The following is a 14,193-nucleotide window of genomic DNA, read 5'->3' on the forward strand; positions in this document are numbered from 1 at the left end:
CCCTGAAGTGTTGCTTGTTGTAAAGCCCCTAATTAGACCTGCTGAGGGTTTAGGATTTTGTGGTCCATGCAGAGGAGAATATTCTGGAGAGCCTGACTCATAGAAATTATAAAACTCATTTCTGTTTGACTTGGACCTTTAAATTGAAGTCGCTCTTGGGAACTAAGATCTATACAAACAAGTGACCTTCATTAACTATGACATTTTGCTAGTTTACAGAAAAATGCATGCTGGTTATCTTAAAATAGCAGCTAGGTATAAAGCCAAATATCAAATTACTCTCAATCTTAAACTTGAGCCCAAAGAGACTACCCAATTTTTGTTAATTTTCCATTTTTATATTCAGCAGTGCTATATTGCCTCAATAAGTCAACCCATTGAATAGAGTGTTTTACTGCTGTTAGTAATGTAATCACAGCAAATGCAATATTTACCCTGCATGCCATCTGTTTCAGGGAACCATCAGGGAGTGCTAGAGATTCATTTCTTAATGCTTCTTCATTCCATTTCCTTTGCTCTCCACCATCAGCTCTGTAAGATTGTCACTACTTCGTGTCTCCTAGACTTCGCTAGTTTCAGGCATGAGTTTTAAAGTTGTTCCCAAACCCAAGTACATTTGTGCCAGCATAGAACAATGTCAGAGAAGCATCAGGCTCGCCTGATTCTCAAATTTGATATTCATTTGGTTATACTTGCACTTTCTTCTGTATCATCACTTCAAATGATATTTTATATTTGGTAAATGGTATTTTCTTCACCAATAAAATTATTAGTTACTTAAAAATCTCATACTGTAAACAGACACATATCTTTGCTTATGTTAATTACACTTTAATTTATTAGAAGTAAATACATTGTAATACATTTACTTATTGTAAAACTCTAGTTTACTTTTTTTTTAAATCTTTTGCATTCCTTTCAGATTGGCCAATGTAAATCAATGAAGCAGCATTTTGTGCTGGAGGGGGCTTTCAGAATTTCATATGGGAATGTTGGGATGATTTCCTGGCAGGTTTTATTCTTCTCTGGGTAATATTAAATGATGCCTACCAGAGATGACTTATCCCTAGGGCTAAAAAAACATATTTTGATCCAGTTGTTTTGCCTTTGGATTGAACCAGTTTGCATGGAATAGCTCATACTTGTTATTTCAAGAGAGAGAGTGTGTGTGAGGGAGAGGGAGTCTCTAAATTCCCAGAATATTTTTCCAGGAACAAAATGTAAATACCTCCAGCAAAGAGCAGTTTAGTAGAAATTTCTTTGGTAATTGGTGTGCCTGCCTTCCCTGTGAGAGAGGATTTTTATTAAAAGGATAAACAAACTAATGGGGCTCTGCTGTGAGACTTGTGTGCACTGCTGCCTGACCACAGATTGTTTTAGAGCAGCTGATCATTGGGGGCGGAGTGTGTGCACTCATCCTTTGACTCAGGCATTATAGAACTTGAACTTGAATCAGGCAGTGGATAGATCACTGGACTAAGATTCAGGAAACTTGGGTTCTACTGCTCTGTCTCAGTTTCCACATCTGTGAAACAGCTAAGAGAAAGGAAGAAAAAGCAGGGGGAGGAAAGCTAATGGAAAACACGCATTGCTATATAAGAGCCAGTTGGTATTATTATTATTATTTATTTATTTATTAATGCATAGTCTTTCCTAATTTCTGTCTTTCCACTGGTTTGAGTGGTTATAGCTGCCAGTTCTCTCCCATATGTTGTAATACAGTCATGTCTTTAGTGCTGGCTTGTGGTGTCTTTATTGCACTTTTTATTGAAGGTTTTTATTTCTCATGACAGTAACATCAGCCAGGAGAGTTGCAGGACTGCAGGCTTTGATGGTGGAACCACTGTATGCTGCTTTTTATAAGAATAATGTAATGCTGTGACCCTATCTAAAATTTTGACTAAATTTTCATCTACATATTTCCCCCCAAGCCTTAGGATCTTCTCGGGAAAGCCCATTGCACATCCTGTATGTTTAAAGGGTTGTCAGCTATTATCTTGACAGGACTAAATACTTAAGAAAGTTCACCAGGTTGTTTGCGGCTTTTGGCAAAAAGTCTAAAGGCCAAGCTATATCAGTTCAAGGACTATCAAAATGGATCAAATTGTATATTCAGATATGCTATGACCTAGCTGGAGTTGTTGTACAAAAGATCTTGGAGACTATTCTATTTAGAGTGGTGGCTTCAGCAGAATCTTTTTGTCATGTACAGATTGAAGTGATCTTCCAGACATCTGACAGGAGCTTGATTCATAACTTTACACATTATTATTCTCCCAATACAAAGCCGAGATTGGGTGCTTAGTTTGGGAGAGCAAAGCACTGATAACATTTCAATATGATACTTATTTGCTCTTCTTCTGAGAGTTGTCACTGCTAACTGATCTCCCACGGGCCAGGGGAGGAGGTTTCCCATAGTTGCCAACATATGAAATGTTTTTCCAGAGACAGCTGGAGGTGTGAAAGCAACTAGGCTCGTTTCTACTGCAGGGTGTCATACTTATTCTAGTCAACTGTAGCTTAGATCCTTTAGAAGGGAAGGAGAGAAAAGCAGAGGGAAGTAGAATCCTCCAGCAGTCCCCAGACTCCTGGCTTATTTGAAAATTCCTTACTGAAATGTCCTTCTTCCCCCCCTTCTGGCCCTTCTCCACCTCAGAGTCCAACTTTGACATGGTATGTAAACCATATTCCCTTTGTGTGCAGAGCGCAGGGCTCTGGATTTTTAGCAGGAGGCAGCTGCAGGGTACAGAGCTGGAAGGTGGCTGCCCGGAAGTGGCAGAAGAGCAGTCAACAGATCCAGGACAATCGCTGCTGTGCACAGCACAACTGCATCATAGTTACTTGTCAGCTGCCACAGAGCATCATCGTACCTCTCTCTCTTTCCCTTCCCCCTTCATTCAGGGTCTCTTAGCTCTCATTTTCATATCTTTTTCCCCAGGAAAGGTTCTTCTTTTTCCAATTCCCTGTTCTTACCTTTTCTTCCAACAGGGGCACTTTTTCCATGCTGGGAGTTCCACATATTCTTAGCCAACCTTCTGAAGTCTCCCTCTCACTTGACTACCATGAGCCCCCAGCATCCCTGATTGTGAGGAAGGGCTGCATGTGGATATTTCTGGAGTTGGTTAACACTGCTCCTGTATCATCCATCGTGTCTCTGTCACTCTATAGATTCCTATCTTCCTATAGCTGTTTCTTCAGGTTCATTGTTTCTTTTTGCCCAGAGGACATTAGGACCTGATCCAGCAAACATTTGCAGGGTTGAACACAAAATATAAAATAACTCAACCTTAAAATGAGCTTGAGAGAGTAATTCTAGATGGCTAGCCAATGAAAAAGCTTTGGCACTTCCAAGCACAGACTTATCAGGGCTATCAAGATGAAATTGCTACCATATCATGGGATTCTGCACAAAACAAATTATACACATCATGACATTGGAAATGCTAAGTATAACCCATAGTGTCTATCTGTGTAGTGCAAGTATAAGAACATAGCCCAAGTCATCCTATTCTGTCCAGGCATGATCAGCTATAGTAGAATTATCCCCTGCCATGTGCCACTGCTTTGCATTTCTCCCCCCCCCCCCCCCACCACCACAGTTGCTTTTCTTTTCATAGCAAAAAATCGTTCCTAAAAGCTTTAAATGGCTACGTTTCAAAGGCTGGGTTCCTGTTACACACTGTGTCTCAAATACTTGTACTGCTCTGGTTGAATTCTTAATTGAATGTGGTGTCTGACAGTTTTCCTTTCAGTGTTACTTTTAAATAAATTATTGTATTGTAATAAAAATGGCATTATAGTAGTAAGCCACTTCTAAGGCATGTAACTTTTTAAAAGAATTATCCTTTGCATTGAAATTACTCATGTTTAATCTCAGTGTAAAGATGTGTGTGTGATGTCAGTGTGTGTGAGGTGTTGTGTGTGTTTTTTTCTTTTTTGATAAAATTCTGTTTGTCTGCATTGTTACTACTTCAGGGCCCATTCCTGTGCACCCACCCTTCCTGTCTGTCTTTGTGTTTTTGTACTGGACTCCATCCCTCTTAGTATTTGAGTGCCTCCCAAATAAATAGATTGTCATAGTGAGGTCCTTCATGAAATATTCAGCTCTTCTTCCTTTCCTGACTTCAGGAAAGAACACTGAGGGCAGGATTTTTGGAGGGGGGTGTGTGGGATGGGAGGGATGTGGGATGTGGTGGTAAAGTAAGTGGAGTTGCTAATATCATTTTGCTTGTGGTGGAAAAGCTCTGTCAAAGGGGAAGCCCTTGCAGCATGACCTAAATGTGGTCAGACTCTGGTTTAGTCTAATCTGTGCTGGAAGTTAGTTCTACAGCTGGATCCCTTCAGATGAGTGCCGCATCTTGGGCTTTCACACAGTTCATCCTGGGCTTTGTGTTCTGGATTGTCCTAATAGAATGTAACTGTCTTAGCATTTTTGTAACTGAAGATGCTGTCTCTAGCGTATCTTGGAACTGGTTCTTTATGAAGATTGGAATTGAGGCATTGAGTTGGCGGCAGATTAGACTGGGAGTCAGTGAAGGGACCAGTGCATAGGGCAGTGTGTTTATGGAAGCCTCGTCCATGGCTAAGGCGGGCAGATGTACTCTGCACAAACTGAAGTCTTTCCAGTTAATTTCACATTCAGTTTCAAATGATTTAGAAATGAGTTACAGTTATCTAGTCTGTGGGTAACAAATACACCACTACCTCGGTATAACGCCACCCGATATAACACAAATTTGGATATAATGCGGTTAAAGCAGTGCTCTAGAGGGGTGGGGCTGCGCACTCCGGTGGATCAAAGCAAGTTCAACATAGCACGGTTTCACCTATAACGTGGTAAGATTTTTTGGCTCCCGAGGACAGTGTAATATCGAGGTAGAGGTGTACGTGCAGCACCGTGGCTTGATACTCATTGGGAGGAAGGGGTGGGATGAAGTTTTCTAGCAAGCTAACTATGAAAGAAGAATTTTTTTTCATCATAGATGCCATCTGGCCTTTAAATTTGGAGTTGAACAGGACTTCAAGGCTGTGTACTACTTTGAAACCTGTCTCCCAGTCTCATCTCTTGCAGCTATTATAGGGACAGGAGTGAGCAATCAGGTAAAGTAGTTCTTTCAACTAAAGTAGAAAACATTTTCTATTCTTAGTTGTGTCTTTATCAAGCTGCTAGTTTTTAGCAGCTTTTCTTTTTCTTTTTGAGTATTCAACTTCAATAACTTTACTGGAAGATTTTTTTTTATATATAATTAATAGTTTTTGCTGATATTTTACAAAACATATAGTAATAAGTGCATGGTTTAATGCCATGTTTCCAAATTGACTTATTCTTATGGAAAGGGAAATTTATTCTTAAATTTTAATTTTACATTAAATAGTTCTGGAGGTGAGACATTATGGGCTCTGAAGATATTACTTTCCCCATATGCCATGATATCTATCTTTCAAACAGAATCATTTTTTTTATTAGTAAGTTTAATGATACTGACTTTTTCACTTTTACAGTCTGTGTTTACTGTTAAATTTCTGGCTGGTTTTAAGCAAGCAGAGAAAAAAGAGTTACTTTTCTGGCAGAATTATTTCCGTTGACCAGTAATTTGCTCTAAATATTAAAATGCAAAGCTAGAAAGAATAATCTCAACTATTCACAGAAAAGGTTGAATCTCTGCAAAGAATGTTAATTGCCATTTGTAAAAGATAATATCTCCCCCCCTCTCATGTGAACTTGTAGAAATTAGTATGAAAATAAATTTATCAGAGGATTCTGGACCTTTTGTCCAGAATTGAGGGGCTTGACATTTGTCTCTTTTCAAAGGACTTGTTGAAAATTGCCTTAGGAATGGGTTTTGAAATTTCTGTTGAGAGCTTTTGAATTCCTACTGAAAGTTTTAGGGATGTAGATATAAAGGAAAAGGGTGTAAATCTGAGGCATGTGATATGACCAAATTACAAAGGATGACTTCCTCCCATCCTTCTACTGCTCAGTGAGGGGCAATATGTGGCTTAAGTAGTGAAGGGATCCTTATACATGTCACCCTTGCAGAAGTAAATTTCATCCAAAGGAAAGCAGATTTTAAAAAATGATTTGGCAAAGGTACCTAACTCAGGTATCCTTCAGCCAGCCGAGACTGCTCCATGGTGCTCTAAGATTTATATATTTGAAAAAAGAGTACATGGACAAAGAAGCTGTTGTCATTTCTTTACCATGCTAAATTGTGGTTCAAATTGAAGAGAAGATTTTTTTTCTGATTTGCAAAGAAACCAAATGTTTGTTTGATATGGAGTTTTGAGATGATAGTCCTTCTGAGATTTATCAGTCCTCTTTGTCAGTTGATCCTGATATTTAGCAAGTTATAGGTAATCCTTTGCTAGTTAAGCAAACTACACATAGAAGTAATTCTTCACCCTTTCCTGCTCTTCCTTTCTGTTACTTCCAGAACTCTAGCTTCATAATAGTCCATGTCAATGGTTTGCCTTTTCTCTTGATTCCTATGTGGAAATATTATTTGGCAGTAGATTTCCTTAGCCTTCTTGGTGCTTTCCGTTTAGTATATTTGTAAGATAACTATATTTTCTTCTCCACTGATTAAACTGAGGACTTATGAATGTGGAAAATGGGGAAACTTTTTGTTGTACAGTTACAGAGTACTGCTAATCTTTTTCTGGTCTTTCTGAATGCTTTTTGTCTTCGTGCCCTTGTTTGTTGACTTGTTAAACTTTTTTTTAAAATACATTTTGACAGTTGAGTTTTCTGTGTGTTGTGGAGAGAAGGTGCTTTTCACTCTTTAATATTTTTTCAGATACTTTCCCTTCCCGTTTCTAAAATAGTTTAATTTTAAGTATCTGAAGTTATGTCCATAGTTGACAATTAGGAATGTTTTTTGGTTAAGACAAAGAGAAATACATTGAAAACATTGTTTGCTCCATTTCTTTCTGTGATTCAAGTGCACACTAAGAGCTGTACTCAAGACAATACCATATGTGTTGTAAATCTGAATATTGTACCCTGAGGGCTTGTCTACATGTGGTTGTTAAATCAGTTTGTTCACTCTAATTACACAGAATAAACTACATCGAACTGAAGTGTGTCCTCACCACTTTGTTGTGCTGTCTTGAGGTACTTCTCTTGTTAATCATTATGTCCCACATAGCACTTTGCTTCTTCAGTGTAACCATGCAGCATTCTTGGCAGATAACCCATGGTGCAATTTTCTGCTGCCTGGCTTGATGTATTCTGGAATTTTTCTCAAGGTGCATCTTGGGTGCCTGTCAGAACTAGAAAAATGGGACTTTGCTGAGGTTTTATAACAACTCAACTTATTCATTCTTAAGTCCTCTTGGATAAATGCCATCTGATCCTGGTGTTTTATGGCTTTAACTTTGTTCCAGCACTACCTCTTTTGAAACTTCATTCTCTGACAGTACTTCATCTTTATTACGTGAAAAGACTAGATCTGGGGGAAGTATCGCCCAAAAATGCTCTGTGAAGACTGATGAAAAGAAATCGTAAAACTTCTTTGCAGTGTCATTCTCATTAGTTCATAAACTGTCTTGTAGTTCAGTTGATCCACTGATTCTCTTGTAAACTATCTGCTTCTGATGTGCTTAAAGAATTTATTTTCATGTATGTGGCTATTTGTTCTTCAAGTTCCCTCGTAATTTTCCTAATTTTTATAATGCATGATAGTTGCCACTTTTTGTATTTCTTTTTACTGGCTTCATTTGGGATGGATTTTCATTTTTTTAAGGATACCTATTTGGCTCATGTAACCCCGTTGAACCTTGACATTTAACCATTTAAAAATTATTTTAATATCTATTTTTGTTTATGGGTATGCATACTTTCTGTGATTCTGTTATCAATCTACAGTTCTCTAAGTGCAAAAGATTTAAGCTTTTAAAAATAAACATTCTTGCAACAGTGTTCCTTCAAAAAGGAAAATCTCTTTGAAAAAGAACAAGTATTGTAAATGCTGAAATCTATGGATTTCTCCCATCTCTTTCAAGTGGTAAAAAATATTATGTATCGATGTTCCCAGGCTTCCTGTATCGGTTTAGAAGCCTGTATTTGCTGCATTATTGAAAGACTAGAAAGGCTCTTTTTGACAGAAAAAAAGTCATTTTCCTTCTCTTCTCTATCTCCATGGAGCATGTTTGTACAGAACATGAATGATATCCCTACCCATTCTCTGCTGATTACTGCTGTGTCTTCTCTACAGGTTGAAGTATGTAGATACTTTTAGTTGCATCCAAGGTTCATTTTTCTTTCAGAAGTTACCCCATTTTAAGAGTGCAAGAATCTTGTGTTTATGGAAGAGTAAGTTAACTATATTGTAATGGGAAAGGTGAAATTGGATGTCTTCCTCATTCATTAACACACATGTTCAGAGAAAGATGATAGCAGAATTGTCTTCCATTCTTTGTTTCCGACTTCTGTTTTCTGCCATGACTACTGAATTAATAAGCTGGCATTCTTGACTCTGTACTTGCCGAATAGTAGAATAGGCAAGAGGTCAAGACTGACTTTGTCTTAGACTATGATTCATCAGTGCAACAACCCTCTGCTGCAAGAATTGACTCAGAAAAGAAATAAGAATAAAAATTAAGTAACAAAACCCCAGTCAAACAAACAAAAAAAATCCCCAAGTTTCCTTGTTTTTTTTTGTTTGTTCTTTTTTCTTTCACCCATTTAACACTCAGGGCTGATTTTGGCCAGGGGCGTGACCTTTGGATCTCTAGAACCCAAGCTGTGATATGCAAAACTCCATATATCGCAGATGACTCTTAGTGCCATACATTTTGTTTGCATGCTGTGGTGTACAGGAATTCACTGCTTTGATGAATTCTCCTGAGGATGTTTAATGGAGTTGTAGTTGGGATTTTGTTGAGATCATGGTAATGTATAGTGTCTCTTGATTTGATTTGTCTGAAAGGTTTAGATTTTTTTGAATCATTCATAAATATTTGGTTCCACTTGTTGAAAAATTAAGTTTTCCTGACTCTGCTCACTGCACCCAACTCACAAACCTAAAAAATGTACTTTTAGGAAATGAAGATGGGGAACCATAGGAGGGAGTGTGTGTGTGAGAGAGAATGGGATGGATTGAAACTGCCCAAGGAATTAAGGATGGAGTTCAATCAGAAGAGCAGAGCAAGGATATCAACTTCGGCAGGTGAAAAAGGTAGTGCATGTGGGAACCAAGGAAGAGACCGAGGGCTGCTCTAATTCCAAAATCAGTTTATGCAGATATATTTCTTGTAACCACCTTTGGTTTCAGTTTGCCACACTCAGTGTATAGTGTTTGAAATTGTGACTCACATTTTCTGTTCCTTTGATGGTAAGAGATACGGACATCTTTAAAAACTTGTTTGTGCTTATTATGCATGTGACATCAATTTGTAATGGTTAAAAGGGTATACTTCTACTTTCCCATGTTTTGAAAAAGGTTTATTGTATTGAAACACTTAATCAGCATGTCACCTGGCCCTAGTGACTGGTCCACAGAGAATAAGAGCCTACTGCTGCTGCCAGCTAATGGAAGTACTCTTTCAATGCAAGCAGCAAGGGTCTGTATTTTTGGAGCTGAAGATCCGTGGTTGTATCTTTGCAGATATTCTGTACTGGTAGATGGGCACAGTATTTTAAAATAATCTTGGAGGCAATCAAGTTATTCTAAATAAATTCTGACAATTTTTATGTGACTCTAGATTGAAAACTGTAGCATTTAAATTAATACAGTAAACATTTTAGGCACCATTTATTACTGAATTTATATGCAGGTTCTTTTTATGGCTCTGAATGATTTATTAAACTGTATTCTATAATTTAAGTATCTGACATTCTTGATTGGTAAAATTTAATCTGTTACTCTTGTTTTATGCTGGTGTAACTTCATTTATTTTAATCGAGTTAAACCAGTGTAAAAGCAAAACAAGTCATTAGTCAGTTGGACCCCTTTTGCTTTGTTCTAATAATACATATGAGTAAATGCATTAAGTTAAGAGTACACATAAATATTAAACATAATTAAAAACCTTGTTTAAGAATTCAGTTTGTTTATTTTTCTCATAATACTTATACTATATGGAATCTAATTAAGGACAGTTTGCTTGTTTTTTAAGAATACTTCAATGTTGAGAATATAACCTTTTAAAACAATCTCCCAGATTTTAATTCTAATACTTTATTTTCTGAACACTTCTCATTATCTTCCCCCCTAGTGACTAAAATAATGTGTGTTCATGGAATAGTAATGAAAGGAGTAGTAAGAAGATTTGTGAGATATGAACATGTATGGCAAATTCACTGTCTTAAGAGAGGACTGAAGTATATTTTTACTTGTTGGTAAAATGAAAATATCTGTTGTCTTCTAGATGTAACAATGGACTTTTAGATATCGAAGATGTTCTTACAAGTTTTGACAACACAGGGAATATCTGTAAGTTATTAATTTATTCTATAAGTACAGTGTTGTATAGGTTGAAGCCTGATTATGTTAAGCCTGACTGTTGTGTGCCAACCTGTCTTACCAGGGAAACATTGATATTATGGTGATGGTGGCATATGAAACTTTATGGTTGATAAATGTATGTTTATGCCATTTTACATACTAAAATGGCAAAAACAGGCATGTCTGATCGATGCAAACTTCTGATATTTGTTTTTCCCTCTTGGCTTTACATTTTATTTTGGGGCTAAGTACACAGCCAACACTTTAGAAAGAATGAAAACTTCTTGCCCGCTAGTTAGCCATAGAAGCAGGTAACTTGCAGCATTTGTATTTCAAGATATAAAACCATTTGTTCTCCATTTCTTTGAGGAGCTATTTTGTAGTATCAGAGAAGGAAGAAATAGAGTAGATTTTCAAGGCCTTTATGTTAGCCTACTCTGACTGTGGTGCATTAATGCTGTCAAAACAGACTGTAGATTTTTGTCTGAGGACTGATTTGCAAATCTTAAATAAATGGATACAATATTCTATTTATTGAGAACTTTTAAAACAATGGTATTGAGAAGACCTGTAATATGTTAGAAACAAAAATGGCAAGTGGGGAAGGAAGAGAGTTGCGGGCTCTCTCTTGAAGAAATAGTCTGCATGTACTATGTGCTTGATCCTTCACTACCTCACACTCTATTCCAGGTTTGTTTTTTTGTTGCTTTTTTCAATTGGAAGGCTTAAAGAATAAAGTTGGGGATCTTTAAGGATCGCAGAATCAAGAGACAAGTTTTTTTTTTCCTCTCCTCCTCCAAACTATGGCGTGAGACTGTTCTTCTCAAATATGACCGTTTCACCTCAAAATTCCTCTCTGTTTCTCCTTAACTTAAAGTTATATTTCAGTGAACACTGACAATTCAGGAGCAGAGAAATGTCAATTTATTAAAGTAACCTTTTTGACTTCAAAGGAAAATAAATCTATGGATGAAAATTCAAAGTATGGATAGCTGTTTGAGACTAACATTCTGTGCCGTCCGTTCTTGACTTGGTAGCCTTCTTTTTTTAACACTGCAGACTTTTTCTGCACAGGCCAAAAAATACTTAGAAAATTTGTTTTTGAAGAACTGCCAGGTAAGTGAAGCAGTTCACAAATTTCAGTAGAGAAATGAAATCTAAAGGATTTACAAGTAGCTGAAGGAATAATATCAAGGCCAAGGGAGAAAATCCAAATTTTGTGATAAAGGCTGATGTCAGGGACAATGTGAGTCATCAGTAGCTGGATAATTAAGCCAAGTGAAAGGATTGGGAGAATATGTGGATTTATGACCTCGCCTTGGGATTTTTGGGGAAAAAACATTTAGCGATACTGAAAATTCTTGTTTAAATGACAGATCAAATTTTAAAAAAGATGAAGTTTATCATAGATTCATAGATTATATGGCCAGCAGGGACCATTATGAATACCTTGTCTGACCTACTCTATATCACAGGCCATAAGACTTCCTGAATTACTTCCTGTTTGAACTAGACAATGTCTTTTAGAAAAACACTCAGTCTTGATTTTAAAAGTTTCCAGTGATGGAGAGTTCACCACAGCCCTAAGTAAGTTGTTCAAATGGTCAGTTACCTTCACCGTTTAAAATTTGTGCCTTATTTCTAGTCTGTATTTGACTAGTTTTAACTTACTTTTGGATCTTTTTATAGCTTTGTCTGCTAGAGAAAAGAGACTTCTATTATCAAATTTTTGTTCCCCGTATGGATACTTGTAGACTGTGATTAAGCCAAGCTATAAACTTCTCTTTGATAAGCTAAATAGATTTCCTCGAGTTTTACACTTATAAGGCATGTTTTCTAATTCTTTAATTATTCTTGTGGCTTTACTCTGAACCCTTTCCAATTTATCAACATCCTTCTTGAATTGTGGATGCCAGAACTGGACACAGATTTCCAGTAGCAGTTGCACCAGTGCCAAATACAGAGGTATTATAACCTCTCTACTCCTACTGTTTATACATCCAAGGCTCTCATTAGCCTTTTTGGCCACAAAATCACACTGGGAGTTCACGTTTAGCTGATTATCCATCATACCTGACAAAACTTTTTCAGAGTCATCGCTTCCAAGAATAAATTCCTCCATTTTGTACGTATGGTCTGCATTCTGTGTTCCTGGATGTGTTACTTCACATTTGGCTGTATTGAAACACCTGTTGTTTGCTTGCCCCTGGCTTACCAGAGCATTCTCGATCACTCTGTATCAGTGACCTGACCTCTACATTATTCTCTGTGTAATCTGTAAACTTTATCAGTGATGATTTTATGTTTTCTTACAGATCACTGATAAAAATATTAAATAGTGTTACCATTATCAACCAAACTTGTAATTTCATTTAAAAAAATCAGGTAAGATTGATCAGATCTTTTTTCCATAATCCATCTTGGTTGGCATTGCTTATATTATCCTCCTTTAATTCTTTATTAATCCTGTAACAGCTGTTCCATTATTTTGCCTAAGATCAGTGTCAGGCTGAAAGGCCTTTAACTACTTCTTTCATCCCATTTACCCTTTTAAAATATCCTTATTCTGTGGGCAGTTAGTCCTCCTGCATTTATCTTCTTTAACATAATTTTACAATAAAATTAATACCTGTGACTTTTGTGCAGTAGTTTCTAAATTATGATTAAGGAAATAGTGATATGAGAGCATTTGCCTAAACATTCTGAGGTTAGATTATTCATTATTTTCTAGATGTCTCCTACTTGGATTTTTCTAGTGTTATGTTTGACCTTTTCTATATAAACCAGTGTCTGTTTTTAAAGCACTCCACAGTCTCTCCTAAGTGACAGTCCTAAGGTATCCCCTAGCATTTTAAAATGTTAAATTACCTCTGTTAAGCAACTAACTGTAATGCAACTGGTCAGTGACAGTGTGTCCCTAAGCATCCTGCAGAGCCATCTCTAGTGTATGGCAAATCAGGGTGACCGCTCTGGGCCCTGTGCTTTGGGGGGCCCTGTGGGCTGGCGCATATGGGCGGTGTGTGAACCGATGGCTGGGGAAGGCTACTCCTCACTCCGCACCTTCCACCCGAGGGAGAGTACGCAGCTCTGTGACCTCCGTGGTCCTGGAGCGCCGGAAGAGAGAGTGTGTGGCACCACCGCTGCAGCCTCCCCAGTCCTGGAGTGCCGGGAGGGAGAGCATGCAGTGTTGCTGCTGCGGCCTCTCTGGCCCTGGGAAGGCAGACAGAGTGGCCCCAGCCCCCTGGAGCCCAGCAACACTGCCAAATAAGGGCACTGAGTGTGGGGGAGTGTGGGCGGGGCCACGCCTGGCTGTTTGGGGAGGCACAACCTCCCCCACCTAGCATGGTCGGTCCCGGAAGTGATGGATTCGTCACTTCCGCCCCGGGCCCCACAGCCCCCTAAGTACGGCCCTATTCTAATTCATACTCCACACACTACTGCAATGATATTTTTTCAAAATATGCCTTGTGAGGCATCATTTAAAAACTAGTAACACACTGGTTATTAATATAATTGTAAAATATGTGTGTTAATGTTATATGTGAAATTATGGATTCTCTCTGTGTGATGTTATTAGAACAGAGGTTCTCAAACTGTGGTCTGTGAACCACCCAGTGGTCCATGAGCTCCATTCAGGTGGTCCACGGATAGTTCCCTCTAAGGTGCGCCCCTGGGTGGCCACACACAAGAGAATGAAGGGCCACCCACCTAATTAGTGGAGCTGTGCAGGTGTGGCTCCACTAAT

The 14,193-nt window shown here is 38.0% G+C and overlaps 1 protein-coding gene across 3 annotated transcripts in view; it reads left to right on the plus strand.

The window, feature by feature from the left end:
• The window catches only part of CAMKMT (calmodulin-lysine N-methyltransferase), a 361,094-nt gene that overhangs the window by 14,490 nt on the left and 332,411 nt on the right, over positions 1 to 14,193 (plus strand). For all 3 annotated transcript variants that reach the window (XM_030557678.1, XM_030557680.1, XM_030557679.1), the window contains exon 3: positions 10,372 to 10,436. In XM_030557678.1, coding sequence (XP_030413538.1) covers positions 10,372 to 10,436 — 65 coding nt within the window. The remainder of the gene's footprint in view (positions 1 to 10,371; positions 10,437 to 14,193) is intronic.

Source organism: Gopherus evgoodei, chromosome 3, assembly GCF_007399415.2.
Source record: "Gopherus evgoodei ecotype Sinaloan lineage chromosome 3, rGopEvg1_v1.p, whole genome shotgun sequence".
NCBI classification, from domain to species: domain Eukaryota; kingdom Metazoa; phylum Chordata; order Testudines; family Testudinidae; genus Gopherus; species Gopherus evgoodei.